Source organism: Giraffa tippelskirchi, chromosome 2 (assembly GCF_054371585.1).
Source record: "Giraffa tippelskirchi isolate mGirTip1 chromosome 2, T2T-mGirTip1v1.2.pri, whole genome shotgun sequence".
In the NCBI taxonomy this organism is placed as follows: Eukaryota; Metazoa; Chordata; class Mammalia; order Artiodactyla; family Giraffidae; genus Giraffa; species Giraffa tippelskirchi.
The window spans coordinates 65,695,110-65,709,392 of record NC_137276.1 but is presented as its reverse complement, the minus strand read 5'-3'; the positions used below and the strand labels follow the sequence as shown (position 1 = coordinate 65,709,392).

Sequence of the window (14,283 nt, the reverse complement as noted above, 5' to 3'; positions counted from 1 at the left end):
AGTGATTAAAAAATTTTTTCCCTAGTTCATTGATCTTCTGTTGACTCTGTCTATGCTGTGAATTTAGATTCCTCTCCTCCTAAATTGGTGTTCTGCTGAGGGCTTACTCACCTGCTTTTGGAATTCAGAAACCCCCTCTGCTTTGTTGGGCTTTCATTCAATTCCATGAAAAGTCCTCAGAACAGAGGCTCTGGAGATACTCAGACTTACCATTCTCTAGCTGTGCGGTCTTAGATAAGTTTTGACACCTCTAGGCCTCAATTTCCTCATCTGTAAAATAAAGATAATAATTCTGCCAACCTTATAGAGCTGTTTGATGCATAAATGAGATAATGCATATAATCACCCAGCACAGTGCCTTACCCATCATGAAGGCTTAATGCATGGTATTTTTTTTCTTACTATTTGAAAAATCAAGCAAACATTTCATGAATGGCTGCTGTATTATCCCAGTGCTATTTCCCATCAGTGTACAGGAGAAAATCCTGTGATGACGTGCCCTTTTTCTCACCTGTTGTGTCTTTTCTGCTTCATACATGGGATTCTGGATTGTGGCCAGTACCACTGAGTACTTTGCTGAGACCTAACTGCTCTGAAAATTGAGTCTCTACCAGGCTCTTGGGTTTACCTACCTGTGTTTCTATTGGCCCAAAGTCTGTGACTAGCTGTTTGATGATATTTTAGAGAAGAAAGGAGGAAAGAAAGAGGCATGACTAATGACCCCATATGGCTCAGCCACCCCACCTGTCTCTCCTATGATGGTCAGTTACCTGGTAACCTGTCATCTGAGCAGGACTCACAGCTCTGGAGCTGGCAGCTACAGACTGGGCTAAGTCAGCATTCAGGAAGTTTGACTTAGAAGAGCAGACATCAGAGAAGAGAGAATAAGTCTGAGCTCTCCAGAAAGATCTAAGTTCATGGAATCCAACAAGTTTCCTATCTCTTTTCAACTTAAGTGTTATTCTCTGCTTCCACCCCAAGTTCTCCCCTCAAACTCTCAGTTCAGTTCAGTTCAGTTCAGTTGCTCAGTCATGTCCAACTCTTCGTGACCCCATGAACCACAGCACGCCAGGTCTCCCTGTCCATCACCAACTCTTGGCGTTTACCCGAACTCATGTCCATTGAGTCGGTGATGCCATCTGACCATCTCATTCTCTGTCATCCCCTTCTCCTCCCACCTTCAATCTTTCCCAGCATCAGGTCTTTTCCAATGAGTCAGCTCTTCGCATCAGTTGGCCAAAGTATTGGAGTTTCAGCTTCAACATCAGTCCTTCCAAAGAACACTCAGGACTGATCTCCTTTAGGATGGACTGGTTGGATCTCCTTGCAGTCCAAGAGACTCTCAAGAGTCGTCTCCAACACCACAGTTCAAAAGCATCAATTCTTCTGCGCTCAGCTTTCTTTATAGTCCAACTCTATCCAGACATGACTACTGGAAAAACCATAGCCTTGACTAGATGGACCTTTGTTGGCAAAGTAATGTCTCTGATTTTTAATATGCTATCTAAGTTGGTCATAACTTTCCTTCCAAGGAGTAAGCATCTTTTAATTTCATGGCTGCAATCACCATCTGCAGTAATTTTGGAGCCCCCCAAAATAAAGTCGGTCACTGTTTCCACTGTTTCCCCATCTATTTGCCATGAAGTGATGGGCCCAGATGCCATGATCTTAGTTTTCTGAATGTTGAGCTTTAAGCCAACTTTCTCACTTTCCTCTTTCATTTTCATCAAGAGGCTCTTTAGTTCTTCTTCACTTTCTGCCATAAAGGTGGTGTCATCTGCAACATAGAATACACTAGAGAACACATAGATGGAAAGAGATAATAAGTATCTTTAAGAGGTTACTGGTCTTGTGGGGCATCAATAAAACTGAAGATTGAATGTAATAAGGACAGTGGATACTCCACGTTCATCTGTGGGTTTTGGGGAAGACTCCACAGAGGAGTGGGCTATAGAAGGTGCTCTCAGTGGACATGCGAGAAGCAGATGTTCCAAGAAGTAAGAGTATATGCAGAAGTCTGGAGATATAAGAGCCCATGGCATATTATAGGAACTCTTAGTAATTCCACATGGCTAGGGAAACCAGAAATCCCAGACGGCACAAAACAGTCCAATTTTTTTCTGCTCTCCCAGAAAACTTACTAATATGTCCTCAGCCTCAGAAGTGTCCCAGATTAGATGATTAATTACATGGTTACTCTAACTATGCCAGGGGCATAAAGTCTGAGAATGAGGTAGAGATGGGGGAGCTGAAGGTAGAGAGAGGGCAGGGGCTGATCCCCAGGGGCCTTGTGGGCCAAGTTCAAGAAGAACATTCAGTTAACTGGGCCTTGTATGGTACCTTCCCTCAGAGGTCATCCTCTCCAGGTATATAATTTAATTCACAGACAGATCAGTACATCTACTGATAGATGTTTATTGCTGTGGATTACCATCTTTTTCATGAATTATTTTGATGTGAACTGCTTTTAAAGTCTTTATTGAATTTGTTATAACATTGTTTCTGTTTTATGTTTCTTGGTGTTTTGGCCACGTGGGATGTGGAACTATAGTTCCCCAACCAGGAATTTAACCTGCATCCCCTACATTGGAAGGCAAAGTCTTAACCACTGACCTGCCAGGGAAGCCCCCTATGGATTACCATTTATGGGAGACTTATCAGGTAAGCACTTTCCAAATAGTCTGGGTTGTGCCCCAGGCAATCTCTGCTGACCCTCGTTCATGCATTTTCTGTAATGGATTCTCTGACACTTAGCGTTGGTTTTGACTTGCTGTGGTTGTGAGGTTGTGTCCAGAGACAGCACTGGGCAATCCCCTCTGGACTTCTTGCTCTCAACTAGAGACTTTGTAAGACTTCCCCGGAGGGATGTATCCAGTGTCACAAGCAGGCATATAGCTATAAACAACTTGCTTTAAAGGACTGAAATGATTTGTATATTATAGGGACTTATAAGAATATTTGGACAAAACGAGTTTTTAATTGGGTCTAAGATGATGCAATAACAAGGGATTGTTTCGTTAGCTGTTTGGGCAGTCAGTGGAATGGTTTATACATTTGGAATGCTTGACTTATGTGAGAGGTGGATAGTCAGAGTGGGTATTTGAGATATGTCTGAATGAGTAGGTTTCCTTTGCAGTGACCCTTGCAACATCTGTCTCTAAGTAGCAGATGATGGTTTGCACCTCAAAACTGAGTGTTGCAGTCCCCTCAAGCAGATCCACAAGGACTAGCTTTGGGCTGCTTTGCCCACCAGGAGGCGAGTTGGCAGTGGACCCCAGGGTTTCTGGAGACTTCGGAACCCCAGTCACTGCTCTGATCCTGGGACGCTCAGAGGAGACGTAAGGCAGGTAGGAATGGCCGTGTCACCCTGCCCTTCCCATGCGTCCTTTTTCAACCTACTGAAGCGTGAGAATCTCGGTGTATGAATTTGCTAGGACTGCTGTAACAAAGAACGATAAACAGGGTAGCTTGAACAGCAGTTGTTTGTTGTCTTACTGTTCTGAAGACTAGAAACCTGAGATCCAGGTGTTGGCAAGACTGGTTCCTTCTGAGGGCAGTAGTAACAAAGAATGGGCCCCAAGCCTCTGCCCTAGGTGGGCAGTTTGCTGGCAGTTCTTGGTGTTCTTTCACTTGTAAAACATTGTCCCCATCTCTACCTTTGTCTCTGTGTGGTGTTCTCTCTGTGTGCATGTCTGTGTCCTCACTTCCCCTTTTTATAAGTACACCAGTTATATTGGATGAGGGTCTCATCCTCCTCTAGTTTGACCTCATCTTAACTAACTACATGTGCGGTGACCCCTTTTCCAGAGAATGTTCCATTCTGTGGTGCTGACAGTGAGGACTTCAACATATACATTATTGGGGGGCACAATTCAGCATACCACATGAGGGTAGATAGAAGTAGCTGCAGCATGAATGTAGCTACTCTGTTGGTTACTGCTGAAACCCACTCTGTTTTGTGGGAAATGATCAGATCAGAAAGAATCCTGTGGTTAAGGGGGAGGTACCCATCCTGGTCTGACAGGTTAAAGGTGTAGCCCTGTAGACATGGGTTAGTTTGTCTTGAGCTATGAACATGACTTGTCCCCTGGGGCTGCTGGCCTGAGGTCACGCATGGCAGGCTGCTGGTCAGGGCACAGCATGAACTGTAGTTCTGGGAAGCTCTTTTTAGTCTGTTTATCTCACTTTCCAAGAGTCCTAAACTCGTGCCCTTGTTCTATCCTAGAACCAACTGTCTTTACTCTTTGCTGAGATAAATGCAAAAGCCTGGTGCCTAGTCTGCCATTTGGATCTTCTTCCAGCCAAGTGATCACTTGATGATCACTCTGCAACTACAAATTTCTCTTCTCTATCTTGGGAGAGAAAGATGGAATTAACAAAGAGGGGTGATTCAGCAAGTGACATCATGGTCACAAGATAGATTTTGCAAATGACAACAGGAACACAATGTGGTCCTACAATATTCTTGTGCTTTCTCTCGAGAAATTATGCTGGCTTGCTGTTTCCTGTTGCTAGCTAAGGCAAAAGAGTCTTCGCAAGTTGCATTCACCTCATGTTCTACTTAAAATGGCAGCATCCATGACCACCTGCTCGTCCCCCACACTTTCTGTTTCCCATACTTGGCTTTACTTCTTTTTTCCATAGCCTTTGGCACCTTCTAACTTGCCATATAGTTAGTTATTCTGTTTGTCTCCTTCCACAAGAATGCAAGCTGCATGTTGGCACAGATCTTTGTTTTGCTCAGTGATTCATCCCCCACTCAGGATTTTGCAACATAACATTTAAATAGTTGAATGTATGAATGAATGAGCCTGAGGTCTGCTTCCGGAAGTAGTCACTCTCCCATTTACATGCTCGGGACCCTGAAGGCATGTGCATTTGTACACCTGCCCTACACATCTGCCCCTACTGACCTGTACAGCCTGTCCCTCCCCTCCCCCTTACTCTGGCCACACTCTCTGGCCCTCCTACACTGGCCACTGAGCCTTGGCACACAGTTCCCTCAGCCAGAACACTCTTCTTGCATCACTCTGCCTGGTTAACTCCTGCTCATCCTGCCCTCTCAGCTCATGCTATCCTTGATCCCTCTGCCTGGGTCCATTCCCCCAAGCACAGAACATGGAGAAAAACTACCCTTCGATTAAAAACAAACAGTAACCTGGGGAAATTTCTTTGGCCTTGTAAGACATAAAATGTTTTTCATCTGCTTGCAGTGATGGATGCCCTCTCCTTCCACTCTGACCCTGAGCCCTGGATGCAGGTACTGCCCAGCTGTCCCAAGCCTGCTCCTCTGAGTGAGTCAGCCCTAGAAACCGGTTCTACAGGGCCAGGCAAGGAGTAACCATGGGTCACTAATTACCTGCCTAGCCCTCTGTTTGCATAGGACTTGTGTTACTCTTCACCACATCCCATCTGTGTCAACACTGAGAGGGAGGAGAGGGGGAGGGCGCCAGCATCCAGGCCACAGCATGCATCCCCAGCACAGGACCAGAGCAGACATCCTCAGGCTCCAAATAACTATGTGATCAGGGCCCCTCCTGGGAACTGGAGCACAGAGAGGTGGAGTGGCATCTGGAAAGTGTAACCCAAGTGGGGCAGAGAGAATTCTAGACTGACAGAGTTGGAGAGCAGTGTCCCCTGTCTATACAATCTTGAGATCAGGACATTGAGACCCAGAGAGGGTAAATGGTGCATCCAAAGCCACACCATGTGTGAGTCTCAAAGCCATTGTGAGAACCTGTAAGTTTCATTACATTTTGTGGGCATGGGCCTCTGGAGCTGGAAGGTCAGGAATTCTAGGTTCGGTTTCCACTAGCTATGGGACCAAGGCATAGACACTGATGAGAATGAATAGAATCTAGCAACTTTTATCTGGTGCTGGTTTAGTCGCTAAGTTGTGTCTGACTCTCGCAACCCCATGGACTGTAGCCCACCAGGCTCCTCTGCCCATGGGATTTTCCAGGCAAGAATACTGGAGTGTGTTGCCATTTCCTTCTCCAGGGAGTCTTCCTGATCCAGGGATCAAACCCAGGTCTCCTACATTGCAGGTGGATTCTTTATCTACTGAGCCACCAGGGAATGGTGTTCAAAATACAGATGTTTGGACCCTATCGCTCATTCACCAGGGAATATAGGGAAGTCCTAACATGGGGATTCAGAAAAGTTCCTTGGCATTTCTGATGTGTAGTGCTAGAAGGCAAGGATGGGCTGGATGATGTTTGAGTCACTTTAACTTGACAGACATTCAGCTGTAGATATGAAGATGAGGCTTGTCTTAGCATGCATTCCTATCATCAGTCCTCAGTGGGACAGTTTGGCTCCCTAGGGGGCATCCCAAAATTTTAAAAATTTCTGGTTGTCACAATGATTGGGGCACTTTCTCTGGCATTCAGTGACGGTGTTGAATGTTAGATGTCTTGTAATGTGGACATTGCAAAGGTAGCCCCTCACAATGAAGAGGTGTCCTGAGCCCTACACATTTTGTTTTTTTAACATAACATACAGCCAAAGTAATCATACAGGGGAAAAGCTGTGGTTCACAGTCACATGACCCAAGAGCTCAATTTCACTTTCATACAAGAAAAAGTGGATTTCTTTAAAAACATGGTTTTATTATACACTCTTCCTGGTACACATCTCCCATGCTGAATGTTGCTTGTAGGTTATCCTTCATTTTGCTTGGAACTTTATCAACTCTTAATCTGTCATTTTGGAAAATCACATCACCCATGGCATTGCTGTTCACAGAGCAATAGAGTCACAAAGACAAGACCTCTGTCCTGCATTTGTAGATTTCCTGTTCTCAAAAGCTGTATGTACTAATGCAAAGAACCTCATTTAGCCCTTATTGCAAAACGACAAATATAAAGGAAAAAGTCACAATATTCAATTAAATATCGCTTTCTCTTCAATGAATACTTATCCATTGTAAGTTCATGCATCTGCTAACTTCATGGACAATTTTTTAAATGATGTCTTTCACTTTTAAAGTTAGGACACCATATTTATATATAGGTGGGTACATACCCCTGTTTATGACATATATATTTTGTAACCCCCATAAACAAGGGTGATGGGGCTCTTTGGTTTGGGACTTACTGATCTACAGACAACAGACAACAAAACCCGCAGGAATATTGTAGCTCTTGGGCAAGCCTGGAAAAGGTCGAGGGCAAAAGGTCTAGGGTACACTTAATGGGGCAAGTGGCACATTGGAAAGACTAATCAACTGTCAGGATTGTGTCCTGATGGGGACCGAGCCAGACCAAGAACAATGAGGTGAGAGGGCAAGGTTTGGTTTAGCCAGTCCCAGAGCCCAGACTGGCAGGTTATCTGAACTCCATCATGCATGTGGGGGAGGTTAGACTAATAGCTCTTGAATGCCTTCTGTGGGTTTGGCCCTACATTGGGTACACATATCCACCTGCCACCACAGTCCCAGGGTAGATGCTATCAACCTTTGTTTTTCAACTGAGGACGCCCACGCTCAGTTAAACCCACTTGCCTGAGGCCACACAGTGATCTCTGGGTAGAGGCTACCCTGCCTTCAAAGCTGTTCCGTCACTGCAGGCCCAGGTGGTTTCCTTTTGCCCAAGGAAGTTGGCATTTATTTGGTTTTCGATAAGCAGTCGCTCTCTGGTTTTGATGCTTTGCTAGGAGTGATTGTGCAGCCTGGATGACAACAGGGCGCTTCCTCAGGAAAGGTGGGCTTTCTTGGGAAATCACTTGTTTCCCAAGATCAGACTTGGCAACTCTGACTTTTGTTTGAATTGGTGTCTGGGACATGTAGCTTAGTGATCCACTGCTCCTTAGTCTTCATCCCATTGTGGCAACCTCTGGACACATGCTTCCTGCCCAGGTGCTCCCAGGTCGGGTCGGCTCTCAGCACCCTTTTCCACAGTGGCCGGTCTGGTCATGAAGGTTTCACAGCCTGCTACCATTGAGTGGTCTACTGCCCCTCCTTGGGCAGGGCGTTTTAGGCTCCATGAGCGGATGTCCTGCGGTGGGGTGCTTTCCTTTGGGCTGTTCCTTCCCAAGAGTTCAGAAGCTGCAACCTCCATGAGATTTGCTGGCAGTTCTGCCCTAACCTGAGCTCCCACAGAGAATCCCCGGTTGGGAGGGCTGGGGCTGGGGGGAGGGGTGTCAGGGACAGGAGTGGAGGCATGAGAGCATGTTCCTGCTTTTCAGAGTGGAGCGTGTGTGCTCGTATCCGAAGGGAGGGGTGTCACCAACTTGGCCATGGCCAGGTGCCATTTTAAGCAGAAAAAGATTTGCTGGTATGAATTATTTTAAAAGAAGCCACGTTGGGGGGAAAAAATCCCAGACCATCTTCATCCACACTCTCCTCCCTGCCATCCCCAACCCTCTGTCATCAGCAGTTATTCAGTTCCTCCCTGGCCGCCCCCTCAACCACCCTGCCTCTCCCCCTCTCCCCCCACCACCCCCGGCCTTTCTAATCCCTCCTAGTCTTCTGTTATCCTGAAAGGCTCCATGATGGCACCAAAGGCCAACTTGGGGAGCATTAGTTCTCCTCTTTACCCCCATCCTTTTTTTTTTTTTTTGATCAATCTCCTTAAACCATCCCAAACAAATGCACAATCTTAACTGAAAAACACTGTGCTTTCTCTGCAAGCAAGGAGTTGAGAGAAGTGCTTCTCAAGTTTTACTGTGCATATTATCATGTCCGGGGATCTTGGTAAAATGTACACTGCAATTCGGTAGGTCTGGAGCCGGGTTCCAGGAACCTGCATTTCTAATCAGCTCCCTTGGGATGCCAGGGCTGTTTGCTGGGAGACCACATTGCCAGTATGGGAGCCCGAGCACCCCACCTCTGCCCCTCCACCAGCCAGCTGAGCCCCTCATTTGTAGAACTTCTGAAGCCTCTAGCATGGGAGTGTCTAGGGGGTGGGGGAGGGAGGAGAGGGTATGTGGTCCCTTCCCTAACCGCCACTCTTACTTTTGCACATCCTTCCTCTCTCTGAACTGTAATTCTTTTATTTATGTCCCTTTTGCTTTCTGCTCTCTTCCTTTCTCCCCAGGGCCCACCAATATAGCTAGGACACGTGAATCTGATAGTCAATGGGGACTTTGTTCTGTTTTGGTACATTGTGATTCTCCTGTAAAGGCTGAAGTTTTCTTTCTTAATCCTCACACATCTTTTATCTCTGGTCATTTTCTACTTGATGCCTCTCTTGTAATCCCTGATGATATGCTGCATCAGAGGGAGTGTGGGAAACAGGAGCAATGGGGCCTGAAACCTCACCCCTGTCCCCCGCAACAGGGCCCCTGGGCGCTGCCAGGAGGCCTATTTCTTTCTTGGCCTTGGTTTCTTCATGCATGTATTATGGGGTTGAACTGCAAATAGTTGAAGGCCCCTCTAGCTCTCACATTCTTTGATTCAAATTCATTAACAAACATTTTTTAGGTCCTTCCTACAAAATCTGAAGCCTTTCCTTCCTATCTGAACTCTACTCCATTCTCCTGTGTGTCTTTGGGATGATCATTTACCTTCTTTGGGCTTTAGTATCCTTGTTTACAGGCTTCCCAGGTGGCTCAGTGGGTAAAGAATCTGCCTGCAGTGCAGGAGTGGAGAAGGCAATGGCACCCCACTCCAGTACTCTTGCCTGGAAAGTCCCATGGACGGAGGAGCCTGGTGGGCTGCAGTCTATGGGGTCGCTAAGAGTCGGACACGACTGAAGCGACTTAGCAGCAGCAGCAGTGCAGGAGATATAGTAGACACAGTTTCAATCCCTGAGTCTGGAAAATTCCCTGGAGGAGGGCATGGCAACCGACTCTAGTATTCTTGCCTGGAGAATTCCGTGGACGGAGAAACCTGGCGGGCTACAGTCCATAGGGTTGCAAAGAGTCTGATACAACCGAAGCAACTGAGCACACATGCATATCCTTATTTACAAGTTGAGAGATGATGCGAGTCAGCTCCTCTGGGCAAGTTAGGACATAAACAGAGCTTTGGATATAAAGGTGCCTAGCATAGTTCTATCTCAGTCAGCTTAGGCTGCTATAGCAGGGTACCATAGACTGAATGACTTAAACAAGAGACATTAATTTATCACAGTTCTACAGGCTGGGAAGTCCAAGGTCAAGGTGCTGGCAAATTCAGTTTTTGGTGAGATCCTCTTCCTGGCTTGCAAACGCCTACCATTTCACTGTGTGCCTGCATGACTACTTTGTGCAGAGAGAGAGGGAGAAAGAGAAAGGGAGACAGAGAGTGGGCGTGCACTGTCTGGTCTGTCTTCTTCTTGTAAAGACTTGAATCCTATTATGGGGCTCCACCCTCACTACCTCACCTAAAGCTAACTGTTTCCCAGAGGCCCTGCCATTAGAGCTCAACATATGAATTTTGAGGGAGATCTTTCAGTCCATAACGATAAAGATTAGACAATATGGTTGAACTGATTCACTTGGGAAGAACTAACAGGCTGCCTGCTGTGCGTGTGACCAGTGAAGCTGTACCACACTAGTGTAGGGAGGAATCAGACATGGACCTTGCTCTTCCGTCAGCTGGCACAGACATTCTAGATTAAAGGATGAGAGGTGACAGCTAAGAAGCAGGCTAGGGAAAGCAGATCCTAGGATCTGAAGACGAAATAAAGCAGAAGGGTGAGGGCTGAGGGCTGCTGCTGCTAAGTCGCTTCAGTCGTGTCCGACTCTGCACGATCCCATAGACGGCAGCCCACTGGGCTCCGCCGTCCCTGGGATTCTCCGGGCAAGAATACTGGAGTGGGTTGCCATTTCCTTTTCCAGTGCATGAAAGGGAAAAGTGAAAGTGAAGTCGCTCAGTCGTGTCCGACTCTTAGCAACCCCATGGACTGTGGCCTACCAGGCTCCTCCAGGGAGGACATAACCTGGAATCCCAAAAGTGAAAATGAAAGTCACTCAGTCGTGTCCGACTCTCTGCGACCCCATGGACTGTATAGTCCGTGGAATTCTCCAGGCCAGAATACTGGAGTGGGTATCCTTTCCCTTCTCCAGGGGATCTTCCCAACCCAGGGATTGAACCCAGGTCTCCTGCATTGCAGATGGATTCTTTACTAGCTGAGCCACAAGGGAAGCCCAAGAATACTGGAGTGGGTAGCTCATCCCTTCTCCAGGAGATCTTCCTGACACAGGAATGGAACCGGGGTCTCCTGCATTGCAGGCAGATACTTTACCAACTGAGCTATCACGGAAGCCCTAAAGTTACTCTTTTTTTAAAGGTATTTTATTTATTTCTTTTTTGGCTCTGGGTCTTCATTGTTGCACAGGCTTTCTCTAGTTGTGGCAAGCAGAGTCTACTCTCTAGTTTCTGTGCACAGGCTTCTCATTGCGACGGCTTCTCTTGTTGTGGAGCGTGAGCTCTAGCTTCAGTAGTTCTGGTGCATAGGCTTAGTTGCTCCATGCCATGTGAGATCTCCCCAGACCGGGGACTGTATTGGCAGGTGGATTTCCAGCCACTGGACCACCAGGAAAGTCCCCCAAATTACTCTTGATGAATAGGCATTGGCAGGAAGTCCCAGAACGTTTTCTGACCCTTCAGCACTGAGAGTGAATGTCTGCTGGGGAACAGCACCAAAAGGGCTAAGGGTATGGCATTATTAGCGCCTGCTTCAGGAGCTCCGGATAGTAGAGATGTCCGGGACTTCTGATTGGTGGAGATGAGGCCGAGGAAGCCCAGAGAGAACTTATTTGACTCTTTCAGAATTTTGACCATTCTAGCTGGGAAATTGGGAGGTGCAAAAGGGGCTGTGCACAGAAGGGCAGGCATGATAACAAGGAATTCCATCCTAAAAACACTAGATGAGGGTAACGACGGTAGTGATGACCCCCCCCCAAATTAGTGTCATGACATTTTGCAAGAGGATGGAATTTGGTACCCTCCTTAGTGTCATTTTTTATTAAGATGTCAAGATTCCAGGTAGGTGTCATTTAAATAATTTGTTGAAAAAATACTGTATGCAGATCACTGATCAGTTACAACCGACTACCCTGTCTTCTGCTTCTGCCGAATTAGTGTCGTGACAACACAGACAAGTCATGAAACTGACTTCAGAGTTAATTCTTTTAGAAATGACGGGTGACCTTTGCTATCCCGGTGAGTACTTTCACCAACATTGCTCATGAAAATAAAGTAGTATTGGTAGAATTTTTGCCCAACACCTGTAGTCCCTGTTCTCCCTTTTTGTGGGGAGAGGGAACGATGGGGATGACATTTCCAGTAAGGGGTCTTTTCCTGTCGCTTTTCTTCACGCATCGTTGACCTCGATAGAAGTCTCCAGGAAAGAGACAAGGAGCAAATCTCTGAGTGACTCATTGAAATCCCAGAAGTCTCTCTAGAGACCCGTCTTGAATCGACGTTCTGGATCAGTTTGTACAGTGCTCTGCAGGCTGACTCTCTCAGGGGCTTCAAGTCACCAAAAGTGACCAGTAAGTTGGTTTTAAAAAGGAGACTGACGAAGCTGGGGACCTTATGGGGAGGGCTGGTTCCACCTCCCATGGAGGGCTTTGGTGCCGCCCCCGCCAGGCCAGTAGGAGGCGCGCGCGCCTCCTGGGGCTTGGAGGGGACGCGGGCCCGGCGCCCGAGTCCCCGCGTGCGCGTGATCGGCGGCGGGGCCGCGCACGCCAGAGCCGGGGAACGCGGCGGGGGGCAACGCGGGGGCCATTTCCGGGCGGGGCGGGGCGGGGCGGGGCGGGGAGGGGAGGGGAGGGGAGGGGAGGGGAGGGGAGGGGAGGGGCGGGGCCCCCGGCGGCCGGATCTTTAATCTCGGCGGCGGCCGGTGAGTCGGTCTCGCTGTGAAGCAAGGCCGGCTAGAGAGTGTCGGAAGGGAAGGAGCGCGGGCGCTGGCTCCCGGCTGAGACGGTTTACTGGGCCGCCGCGGACCCCGAGGAAGAAAAGGGGTCCGCGCTGGGGAGGAGGGCTTTGGTTTGGGATTGGAGAGAGTCGGGACTGAATGGGAGGCGGGTCCTGGCCGGGGCGAAGGCGGAGTGTTGGGACGGCGGGGGGTCCTGATGCGGAGGGGGGTGAGGACTGCTGGAAGGGCCTGGCCGGACCGGGGGCCCGGCACCTCGGGGCGGGCTCGGGTTCGGGCTGAGGGTGGGGGCGCAGGCCGCCCGAGGTCTTGAGTGAATGCCAGGTTTGCGCGTGGGTAGGGGAGGCGCCAGGGCTGAGACGGAGCGGGATATGAAACTCCACTCGCGGGCGCGGTAGGAGTGGTCTCGCGGCGGCCAGGTTTGCCGATCCTTCCCCGGCGAGGAAAGGGTTGTGTGGAGGGAGGGATGAAGTCTAGAACGAGGCCAGCTTGTTTCTGAAGAGCGGCCAGTGGAGGCTGGACCCTGGGGCTGGGCTGCCTGGAGCGGCCGCTGGTCCGCCGGGTTAGTTGCAAGTGGGCGGGGCTCCGGGCCTCGAGGCCTCGGTCCGCTGCGGGCTGGGCGTTTCCCTCGTCTGTACCTGGGAGGGAATTGCTTTTGTAGGTGGGCTGGCTCTGGTAGCGTTTGGTCAGCGGCTGGAGGGAAGCAGAGTGCCAGCAGGATTCTTAATTCGTTGGGTTGGGGTGCTGGGCTGTAGTGTGAAAGCGAGGAGTGAAAGCTGAGCTTTCCGAGGAGGGAACAGAACCATTTCTCTGCAGCTCTGGCGAATATAGGCGGGCCAGCGGGACAGTTTGTAGTGTTGGAAGTAAACAAACCTGGTTCCCTTTTGCAGAGGGGAGACACTGAAAGGACGTCTGGGAGAGGAAAATGCCCAGTACAGACCTAATGACGTTGGTGAGTCCTTTTGCAAATATCTTTCTTGTTGTAAGGCACTTGTCCAGTATGTTTTGTTTTTAGTCCAAAAGATGAGTGTGTAGATTTCATCTCTGATGCTTGTCTTTGGTAGCTGAGAGTTTCTGCCTCCTTTTATTTTGGATTTAATGATTAGATGGGTAAGTGACTGAAATAAATGTATGAATATATATATATTTAATGAATATGAAGAATATTTTGCAAAATTCTTGCAGCTGATTTTAATCTCTCCCTTCGAATACTGCTAGAACCGTTTTAAAACTTCAATGAAATTTTGTCTGGATCTGTCATATATTAGTTTATAAGTGTTAGTTTCCCAGACTAGAGTTATTCCCTCGAAGGCAGATATCTTGTCTTACTTGTTTAGAGGTGATGAGTACCTGTCATGGTGCTCTGTATATAATAAGTTGCTAATTGCTGAATTGAGCTAGTTTGAATTTACTTTCTTCTGTTGTGGTGAGGAGTTGGCCTGTTTTGGTAGAGGCTGTTTTTTTTCCCTCTCCCCTT

At 48.1% G+C, this 14,283-nt stretch overlaps 1 protein-coding gene across 36 annotated transcripts in view; it reads left to right on the top strand.

Moving 5' to 3' along the window:
- The window catches only part of SGPL1 (sphingosine-1-phosphate lyase 1), a 129,980-nt gene that overhangs the window by 6,961 nt on the left and 108,736 nt on the right, over positions 1-14,283 (top strand). For 7 of the 36 annotated variants that reach the window (XR_014076210.1, XM_081567881.1, XM_081567870.1 and 4 more), the window contains exons 1-2: positions 12,781-12,894; positions 13,697-13,758. Coding sequence is in view for 30 of the 36 variants with exons in the window: in XM_081567881.1 (XP_081424007.1) it covers positions 13,732-13,758 (27 nt within the window). In the remaining 6 variants the exon portion in view is untranslated. The other 29 variants (XR_014076225.1, XM_081567909.1, XM_081567728.1 and 26 more) reach the window with 14 other exon arrangements.